Raw genomic sequence first — 11032 nt, forward strand, 5'->3', positions numbered from 1 at the left:
TGTGGTTGGAGGTTCAAGTGTATATGGTGTGGAGATGGAGGATGTTGGCAGGAGGTGGTGTGAAAGGAAGCACAGATCATCATAAAGGGACCAGAAGGGCATGTGAGTGAGAAGATTGGAGGAATGAGGCTGGTATTTAGGCTGGGGCGTATCCTTGGGCAGGAGAACTCACAGAAGAGGGGAAGAAGCCATGAAGCCCTAAGCTCCAGGAATGGAGAAGAGAGGAGTTTTAGAAGACAACACAGTTACAGTTAGGCTATGAGGGAGCTGTGCCATGTTGGTGGTGGTGACCAAACCAGGGAACAGCATGAGAAGGGAATGTATGTACAGGGGCTGAAGACTGAGTAGCTGGGGAACAGGGCATGTTTGGGAGCTGTGGGAAGTAAGGCATTGGGCTCCTGCAGTAGCCAGTGGCAGAGCCTGAATGGGATAGAGGACAGGCGAGGAGGAGGGGCAAGTGATGTTGCAGAGGTGGGAACACAGATGTGCTGGATGTGGAAAGCAGGGGGGAGAAGCAATTCAAGGTCCTGCTGGGGAGTGCACATGGGAAGTTGATCCATCACCGATGGGGGACCCAGGAAGAGAAACTCCACACGGCATTTGCTATCTGGAGTTAGCTGGGTCAACTTGTGATACTTCTTCTGGAGGTAATGTTTAAGACGATGGATAGGTGGGTTTCTAGAGAGAGAATATTTGTGAAAGAGGCAATGAATGACAAAACTTGAGAAGTATGCTTAGTGTTTGGAGGAGGAATCAGAACCCGTGAAGGAAAACTATTGAAAGCCCAATGCACAGTAGACAACACCCTGGTGTGGTAGGTTATATCATCCCCATTTTACAAATGAGGAAACTGGGGCTCAGATAAGTCAAGCAACTTGCATAAGGTCACACAGCTAGTAGTAGGTAGCATAACCAGAATTTAATTCTGGGCTCTCTGACTCCAGGTACCAGACTAACTATGGATCTGGAACATTTCCATCCTCAAAACATCTACGAGCCTTGTTTTATAATTACATAATCTTATAAAATGAAGATCTAAAATTCTTACCAGTTTTACTAAAGGCAGGGACAGGATGGCCTCTGGGAGGGTTAATTCCCTGTCATTGTTTACTACATTTTCCTCTTTCTCCTTTTCTGAAAATTCTATGCATGTTTATTTAAAGAATGAACTTAGTGATTGATTTTATTTTAAATGATAAATACCATTTGAGAAAATCAGCCACATTGGGTTTTGGGGGAACTATAATCAATGGGGACCAAAACATGTCCTATAGACACTTTGATGTACAATGTCACCTGTGGGAGCATGTAGGTAAATAGATTCATCATATGTACTTTTCCCTTTAAATTTTGAACATGAAGGGTACTGCTAATGACTATGAAACAAATTCCTTGAATTTAGCTGATAGTTGTTCTAGGACTTAACAGACCAGAAAGCAGTCAGACACATGTTCTCGCTTCATGCCAGCTTCTAGGTGAGATTGTGGGGGGAATCCTGGGGCTCCCCGGCACCAACCCAGGCAAGAACCGAGGCCAGGCTTCTTGCTCCCATTAAGGAACGAACTCTAGGTATGGCCCAGCTCTTCTGGTCCCACTGAGCTGCTGCACTCACACCCTTATCACCACCCCACTGTCTGCCCTGAGTGCTGGGAGGTGGCCCCCAGAACCACTTAGCTGCAAGCTGTCCCTGTCTCTTTATCTGAGCAGAATCTGGAAAAGTCTGGCAAGGACCAGGCAACAGATGTTAGAAGCCTGGGAAGTAAGGATTTAGCCACTCTCACCAGGCTTCTGGAGGGAGGATGGGGGAGGTTGGGCAGGCAGAATGACGTACACGTCCCCTGCCCCCGTGGTACGGCAGCGGGCTTGGGCTCTTTATCTCCTGGAGGATTTGTGGGTCCCGTTTGCGCAGGAGAGTGAGCAGGAAGCAGGACGCCCCTGGACACGGAGCCCGCCTGCTCAGCCTACTGGGACGGAATCAGGAACTTGGATTTCTCGCCTCCAAGCCTCAGCCTGACTAGATGGGGTGGCTGGTCATTTCATTTCCTGATTACAGGAAGGTCCTGCCTTTCTTTTATCTTTCACTTTGGTACTGGGGGTGCGGGCAGCAAAGGCAGTCCTGGGCACAGGTTTTGGCCTGGGTCCGGGTGTGGTTGCTCTTCTGTCCCTGACCAGCTACTCGTGGCTGTCTGCCTAACAAGCCGGAGGCCCTTGGGGTGCAGGAGTCAGGCTCTGACTCAGAGCTTTGTGAGAATGGCCACATTCAAATGTCTTCTGGCCAGCGCTTCGCTTTCAGAACTGGAGGGAACCTTTTAGGACCATCCTCTTTAGTGGTTCCCAGTCTAGTGTCCAGGAATGAAACATTGGGATTGTTTAGACTGCATATTGGGAAACAAAATGACTACAGAATAGTCATTCAGTAAATGTTACTTATGATCCCACCCTACCTCTCATATCTGACTTTGACTGATGGTAGTTTTGAGGGTTCAGATGTATAAATATAAAGCTTTAAAAATTTTAAATAAAACAATTTTTAAAATAATCTTTTAAGAAGATTAACCATCGAAAATCAGACCATCATCCTTTTAGTTCCTTACGTCCTAAGCCTGTGCTGCAGTGTTCACTTGTATCATGGTTTAAAACTCAGACGCTAGAGTTTCAGGAGGAGCCGCTTAGGTTTGCATCCTGGCTCTGCCATCTGCCAGCTGTGTGACCTTGGACAAGTTAAATCTCCTCTCTGAGTATCTGCCTCATAGCATCACTGGTGCCTGGCACATAGCCAGTGGTACCTAAGTATTTATTAAAATAAAGCATAAGTGTTCATATTTTACTATTATTTTGAGGAGCCCTCTCTAATAGATGGCTTCAGGCAGAGAGCACGGGCCCACGGAAAGGTGTGCAGTGATCTAGGGATGGATGTTGTGACAGAGCCTGTGCTGAACACCGCAGGGTCCAGTACAGGGCTGGAGTGTCTGGGACCGGGGGACCATAGCCCAGGCTAGTGATGTGGGCTCTAGAAATGGGGACCTGGCATTAGGATTTGTGTGTGACGTGCCCCAGCCCCCATCCCAGGCAGTCTAGATGTGAGTGGTAGAGGCTGCTGAAGGGGGAAGATGGTGTGGCAGCATTAAAGAATATGAAAATAACCTATAATCCTACCACCCTGATTAACCCGGTTTTGTTTTTGTGTGGTATCTTATCTGGATTTTCACATAGTTTAAGCATGGCATCTGTACTATTTTATAATCCATTTTCAGCTAACACAAATTTTTGTGTGTGTGTCTCTACCTTTCTAAATATTTTAATTGCAAATTAAAGAAGGAAGTTGTTAAACAAAATCAACTTAAGTGTTTTAGAAATTTTAAGACTGTTCAGTCTCTGTTGGGGAGAGTCAACTCCCAAGTACAAAGTGAAAGCTAAGGTTGTTCTTTGTCTGCATATGGGATTTTCTATTTCTGTTACTCACAGTAAAAATTCTGTGTTTCACAGTGAGGGTTGTATAACATCTTCCCTAGCTTCAGGGTAGGTTTTCTTACTCAAAATTCTTTTTGAGCAATGTAACTTCCTGCTCAAAAAAGGACACGGAATTGGTTTTATGTCTGTAATGGGAATATTTAGTCAAATATTCAGAGAGCTTTTTCCCACAGATATTTTTATGGAGGTCACTGCTTTATCCTCCTTTCCATGAACTTTGGTTTATTGTAAGAGTCTAGTTCTCATGCGAGGGACTGTGCCTCGGTCACAAATGAAAGTTGACATTTACACTCGATGGAAATGTATAATTGAGAATCTGGGTGGTTTTCCCACCCTTCCTTCTCAGGTTGGTTTGGAAGAAATGCCCTTTAGAAATAGTGGTAAGAGTTAGCCCAAGCTGCACGTTTGGGAATTTAGAAAAGGAAGGCTGGCCCCTTGTCAGAAGTGGGGCTGGGAGCTTCTAGGCTCCAATTTCCCTTTCTTTGGAAAGTCTTTGTAACAACCAAATGTACCATGACCCAGTGCCTTGGGTCTTTTCAGCCTTGAGCCAGCCCTTGAAACTTCACTGTTGACCTGGACCGGGTTACAAGAATGTGGCCATGCCTGGTAGAAAAAGGAGGAGATCCAAAAAGCCCTGGATTAGGAGCCAGAAGACTGTGTCGTCTTGGCCTTACCTTTTAACTCTGTGGTGACATTTAGGCAGCCCAGTTGTAACCCTCTTGGAGCCTCTGTTTTTCTCCCTGGTAAAGTGGTATCCTCTCAGCTTCCCTGAGGGGGCACAAATGAGAAATGGACAGGAAATGTTCTGGAATCCTTTGAAAGTGGAATCCTTGAATCAAGGACTTGAAACAAGGGGAAGATGGTGTCCCTTTGAGAGCCACAAAGCCCTGTCTTGGCCGAGAATATGGGAGGTCCTGGCTGGGTCTTGATGGTAGAAATAAAAGCCTGAATTGCCGTGATGAAGCTGGAAACCTTGGCCAGGGTCAACAAGCTTAATGCACTCTTCAAAGTATTCCTGAAAGAAGGATTGGTGCTTTTCGTGATACGAAACTTCACATCATCATTTCAGATGGTTCTGGCTGGATTGCTGGTATCCATAGGTCTGGATGCATAGCTGGCTCATTTATCTGGAATTATATTATTCACCCTGAATCTTTTCCTAGGAAAATTAACTTATAGGTTCACGACCTGCTATGTAAAAGTACTGTGCTTCTCTTTTTTTCTCCCTTAAGCTGTCCTGTTTTACTGTAGAAATTTCAGGAATAGTCTACTGATATCCATACTCCTTTTCTGAGTTGAAAGTTTCTGCCAAGTAGTTAGCTGTTCATAGCGCATGCTGTTTTCCCTTCCAGACCTTCTTGCTCATTGTAGTCTTTCTCTGTTCACCCTCATCCTTTTCCTTGTCCTCCTTTCAGCCTGTTCACATGACGGGCAAGACCAGTGATACTGGGTCAAGTGCTACTTCAGCTTTAGGAAAGTTATCCTAATTTAGAGAGAATGGTTTGTTTTTGGAAAGTGTTTTGTCTCGAATCTGGAGGCCAAAAAAAACCAACTTAAAACTATCCATGATTTATTTGCTAATAAGATGACTAATTCTTTAATTGTATCAGATACCCACACAAATACATTCCAAGTGTCTACTTGAGCTCTCCTGTCCTGGCAAGTTAGGCCCATAACAAAGAGGTTTAGGGTGCCGAAGATGTACTGGCCTTCAGTTTGCATAAAAGGTGTGCTCAGAGGCTCACTTGAAAGGAGCTGACCTAAGGAGGGCATGGACCATAGACTTATGAATTATTCAGGTTGTGTGTGACTCGGGGCCCTTTAAAACTATAATTAAGGAGTAGGGAATGTCTTGTGGGGTTTCCTTTTTTTTCTTACCGCCTTCTTTGGAGGAAGTTTAAGAAGGCCCTTTCTTGGTACCTCAGTAGTGGGATTCTTGAGGGGTGGAGGGTGGGTAGTGGTTGAGAAGTGAGGGGAGAATGGAGTGGTGATGGGAGGCTGCTTACCTGGGTGAGCTGAGAGCACCCACATAACTTTATCATCTGCCATGTTCTCTAGCTGTGTAGAGGCTTTGGGGAGTGGAAGGTATGGTGGAGGGACTGGTTTTGTAAAAACATCTTTTGCTTATATGTCCTTAACCAAAACTGTTTAGCAGTGATAAATACAAGCAACTAGATTTGGATCTACTGGACAGATTTTAAGAGACGCAAAACAGTTTGTGAATTCCCATTGATCTAATCTGGGCTGTTCAACATAGTGATAACTTCACAGCATTCTCAGCATGACAAATACTTCTGCCTTGAGACTATTTGTTAGAACCCAGTGAATTTTTAAATCTTATAGTAACAAATAAATAAATAAACACTACCCTTGATTAAAATACATAATTAAGTTACAAGGATGTAATGGACAGCACAGGGAATATAGTCAATATTTTATCATAACTTTGTATGGAGTATAATCTATAAAAGTAGCAAATCACTATGTTGTATACCTGAAACTAATATAATGTTGTAAGTCAACTATGCTTCAATTTTAAAAAAACAAATAAACAAAATCCCATGCTCCTCCAGTGATACCAAACTGTTTCCTTTACACCATCCTTTTTGAACTTTCACATTTTGTATTGAAATTTTAGAAGAATCAATGTTTATTAACTGCAGCCCCCCCAATAAAAAAACCCACTTCGTTCTAGAGGTCAGAGAAGAGTGGCTACCATTTGACATGGTGGTCTTAGAACCCCCATCACCTTGGCTAGGATTCCAGCTCTGCCCTTAACACAGTTACTTCTTTAAATCTGTTTCCTCAGGTATAAAATGGGAATAAAAGTAACAATACCTACTTCAGAGGCTCCCTGTATCAAGATAATGCACCGTGCCTGAGAAGCAATACTTCTTTGGGATTCTTTTCTGAGGATGAATTCTCAACTGTAGAATTAACCTGATAAGAAAATTCTTTTTTTTTTTTTTTAATTTATTTTTGGCTGCATTGGGTCTTCGTTGCTGTGCACAGGTTTTTCTCTAGTTGTGGCGAGCGGGGGCTACTCTTCGTTGCAGTGTGCGGGCTTCTCTTTACGGTGGCTTCTCTTGCTGCGGAGCACGGGCTCTAGGCGCCTGGCCTTCAGTAGTTGCAGCAAGCGGGCTTCAGTAGTTGCAGCACGTGGGCTCAGTAGTTGCGGCACGCGGGCCCTAGAGCTCGCGGGCTTCAGTAGTTGTGGCACGTGGGCTCAGTAGTTGTGGCGCATGGGTGTAGTTGCTCCGCAGCATGTAGGATCTTCCCGGACCAGGGCTCAAACCCGTGTCCCCTGCATTGGCAGGCGGATTCTTAACAACTGTGCCACCAGGGAGGTCCCAACCTGATAAGAAAATTCTTTACCGAGTATTGCCATTCCACTTTTTGGGGTTGTCTTTTAATGTCAAGCTTATCTAACTGGTTGTTCTTGGGCCATCTGTCTCACCAGTGTTAGAACTCTGCAGTTACAACCCCAGCAAACCATCTCATTACTCTTTCTTTGTTCTGTTGCCCACAGCCTGAAATCTATTCTTGGCCTTTGATATTTCACTAAAATGTCATTTTCATTTCTCTTTTCTTTCTTGCTATAAACAGCAGGGATCTTAAGAATACAGTTTGAGTTTTGACAAATGTATACACCCATGAAACCCCATCCAGATCAAGACATACGCAGTATATTTCTATACCCAAGAAGGCCCCTCCTGACTCTCTCCATTCAAAACCCCTACCCCTATCACTCTCAGATTTCTAGGGCCTAGATTAATTTTGCCTTCTTGAACCTAACATAAATGGAGTTTGAGGTCTGTCTCTCCCTCACTACACTGTTGTTGCTCGTAGCAGTAGTTTTCCTCTTTATTGCTAAGGGTTGTTCCAGTGTATGAATATAGCACAGTTTCATAATCCATTCTTCTGTTGATGACATTTTGGTTGGTCTCAGTTGTGGGCGATTTGGATGAAGCTGGTGTGAAGCTGGTTTCATCTCTCTGAACACTCAGTGTGGTTAGTGTCTCCTCCACCTCCTAACCCTGCAGCCCTGGGCAAGTGTCTTAATCTTTCTGCCTTGGTTTCCTCATCTGTAAAATGGAAGGTCAGGAAACAATTCAAGGTTGTGGCCACCATTTAAAAAGAGTAAAATAGGGGATCAGAGTGAATGACATGGAACTGCACATGTTGCAACTCACATAAATACAGTTATGTGTGTGTACAGGTATGTACATAATAACAAATATAAACTGTATTTGTTTTTATGAATTGTGAGTACATCCGTTTGCAGCACACAGATTTGTATATGTCCTTGTGTAAGCAAGGAAGTTGAAGCACCTGTGAATTATCTAGTTAATTCGTATCTTTGTCCTCCGGTGTCCAAAACAGCCACAGCGTTAAGGGTCATTTATACACAGCTCGCTATAGGCCAGCCACTGTTTTAAAAGCTTACATATAAAGGCATATAGCTCTCACAACCGTCCTATGAAGTGGGTTATTATCCCCATTTTATAGATGGAGAAGCTGAGACATTGGTTATACAACTTGCCCAAGGTCACAGAGCTTGAATCTAGGATGATAGGGCCATGATTTGAACCCAGGCAGTGCAAGTCTAGAATCTGTGCTCTAAACCGCTATTCCGGGGGACATAAAAGAGGCAAGTGACATGTGAGCAAATGCAATTAATAATAATCTAATCAATACAATGCTCCTCTCTTTTATTTCAGATATGAGAAATGAGTGTTGGACGTCGAAGAATAAAGTTGTTGGGAATCCTGATGATGGTAAATGTCTTCATTTATTTGATTGTGGAAGTCTCCAAAAGCAGTAGCCAAGAAAAAAATGGAAAAGGGGAAGTAATAATACCCAAAGAAAAGTTCTGGAAGATATCTGACCCTCCCAAGGCATATTGGAACAGGGAACAAGAAAAGCTGAACAGGAAGTACAATCCCATTTTGAACATGTTAGCCAACCAGACAGGGGAAGCATACGGATTTTCCAACATAAGCCATCTGAATTATTGTGAACCTGACCTGAGGGTCACGTCAGTAGTTTCAGGTTTCGACAGTTTGCCAGACAGATTTAAAGACTTTCTGTTGTATTTGAGATGTCGAAATTATTCACTGCTTATAGATCAACCCGATAAGTGTGCAAAGAAGCCCTTCTTATTGCTGGCGATTAAGTCCCTTACTTCACATTTCGACAGAAGGCAAGCGATTCGGGAATCTTGGGGCAAAGAAACCAATGTGGGGAACCAAACAGTGGTGCGAGTCTTCTTACTGGGCCAGACCTCCCCAGAGGACAACCATCCTGACCTTTCAGATATGCTGAAATTCGAGAGTGAGAAACACCAAGACATTCTTATGTGGAACTACAGAGACACCTTCTTCAACTTATCTCTGAAAGAAGTACTCTTTCTCAGGTGGGTGAGCACTTCCTGCCCAAATGCTGAGTTCGTGTTCAAGGGCGATGATGATGTTTTTGTGAACACCCATCACATCCTGAATCACTTGAATAGCTTATCCAAGAACAAAGCCAAAGATTTGTTTATAGGTGATGTGATTCACAATGCTGGACCTCATCGGGATAAGAAACTCAAGTACTACATCCCGGAAGTTGTTTACACGGGTGTCTACCCGCCTTATGCAGGGGGAGGTGGATTCCTGTACTCCGGCCACCTGGCCCTGAGGCTATACAATGTAACTGACCAGGTCCTTCTCTATCCCATCGATGACGTTTATACTGGAATGTGCCTTCAGAAACTTGGCCTCGTTCCAGAGAAGCACAAAGGCTTCAGGACATTTGATATAGAAGAGAAAAACAGGAATAACATTTGTTCCTATGTAGGTTTGATGTTGGTACATAGTAGAAAACCTCAAGAGATGATTGATATTTGGTCTCGGTTGCAAAATGCTCATTTAAGTTGCTAAATTATGTATAGAACTAAATTTTGCATAGAAAGATGTATCTTGAATAGTTCCCATGTTGTGTTCTCTCACATTAGAGGTAATTTCTATGTAAAACCATCAAAACTGCCTTTATGAGTAGTATCCATATGAGGGCCTCTAAACCTTTCAAATGTAGTACTTTCTGAAGAGGGAAAGCAGAAGATCCTAATTTTTATGTAGGATATGACAGGACGAATGGTTCTGACCCTTCCTGCTGGCTAGTGGTCATTATTTTCTAACTTGTCCCCCTTGTCATCTGAAATCATGTTTCTGGAATCTGATCGTGTTAAGTTATTTTTGTTTTGCCCTCATATGATGGTAATCCTATTTCCCATTATAATGAGTGAATTATCTGCAATTTAGGTATTCATAAATCTATTGGCTACAAAGACACTGTTATATATGATTCAATGCTTTTTGTGAAATGGAATTATATTTATTTTCATGAAATTTGGATGAATTTTTTAAATAGTCTGGAAAAATTAACTTCTGTTGAAATTTCCTGCCGCCCCAACATTTCCTTGGGTTAATCTAATCAATCAGTTTTGCAAAATGGGAATCACCGTGTGACATTCATCCAGTTTATCTTGTTATGGTCTTTTGGTCATAATAAGGAGAAAGCTTAACTATCTTGTATTTGGTTTGCTGGGTGGTGTCGTCATAGTTCTCTCTTTTTTAGTATTTGAAAATAATGAGTATGATTCCATAATCTTCAAACTGAAGATTGAATTGACCCTGGTAACCATATTGTGTTTATGATTTTTCATTGTGGACCAGGAAAGCATATGTAACTTTTGAACTTTAAGTGAAAAGATTGAAGTTGCAGACCTTTTTATCAGTGGTTTGTCAGTTTAAAACTGCAGAATTCTATTCTTGCCACATGATTACATGTTGCTTATACAAAATTATTATCCTGAGTAGTGACTGCTTTCCTGTCTCAGTGTAGAAGTGCCTGTGTTTTTATTTATTGTTCAGATCAAATACCAAAACATTTTCTTAAATATATTTTGTGTAATATTTTATTTGTATACGGTGTTGTTGATGAATTATTTAACTAGTGCATGGTATTTTAAGTAGTAAGTATAACATATGTTAAATAAAGTTAATTGTTATTTTTGAATTAAAAATTTTGGGGGGGGGATATGAACTAGAATTCTGCCAAACTGTTGCTTATATATACTGTCTTGTAACATGCTTTCTTGAGACATTTTTGTGTTATAGATATGAAGATTCTTACCAGATGTGATACTGGGGACTGTAAGAAGATGGAAATAAAGTCACCATATTTTTAATTGTCACGTGTAATGTGTAATCTGTAATCTCTGCTTCCAGCATTTAATTACATTTTCCCCAAAGAGGCCATTATTTCCCCCCAGAAACTATTACAGTAATATCGAACTATACCTTTTCATCTGTCTTTGTATTTAAAATTCTTAAAAGTGCTTTCCCATGTAGAGTCTGTAGAGAGGAGTATGAATACTTACTTATGCTTCCACTTTCAGTGAGTATAAAGGATTTAACTCTTTTTTTTTTTTTAATTTATTTATTTATTTATTTATTTTTGGCTGTGTTGGGTCTTCGTTTCTGTGCGAGGGCTTTCTTTAGTTGTGGCGAGCGGG

General features: G+C 42.1%; 1 protein-coding gene across 1 annotated transcript in view; it reads left to right on the forward strand.

Moving 5' to 3' along the window:
* Positions 1 to 10690, forward strand: part of B3GNT2 (UDP-GlcNAc:betaGal beta-1,3-N-acetylglucosaminyltransferase 2) — a 30754-nt gene extending 20064 nt beyond the window's left edge. Inside the window, exon 2 of the mRNA XM_061211367.1 lies at positions 8193 to 10690. Coding sequence (XP_061067350.1) covers positions 8202 to 9395 — 1194 coding nt within the window. The 5' untranslated portion in view covers positions 8193 to 8201 and the 3' untranslated portion in view covers positions 9396 to 10690. The remainder of the gene's footprint in view (positions 1 to 8192) is intronic.
* Positions 10691 to 11032: the final 342 nt, after the last annotated feature.

Source organism: Eubalaena glacialis, chromosome 14, assembly GCF_028564815.1.
Source record: "Eubalaena glacialis isolate mEubGla1 chromosome 14, mEubGla1.1.hap2.+ XY, whole genome shotgun sequence".
Taxonomy (NCBI): Eukaryota; Metazoa; Chordata; class Mammalia; order Artiodactyla; family Balaenidae; genus Eubalaena; species Eubalaena glacialis.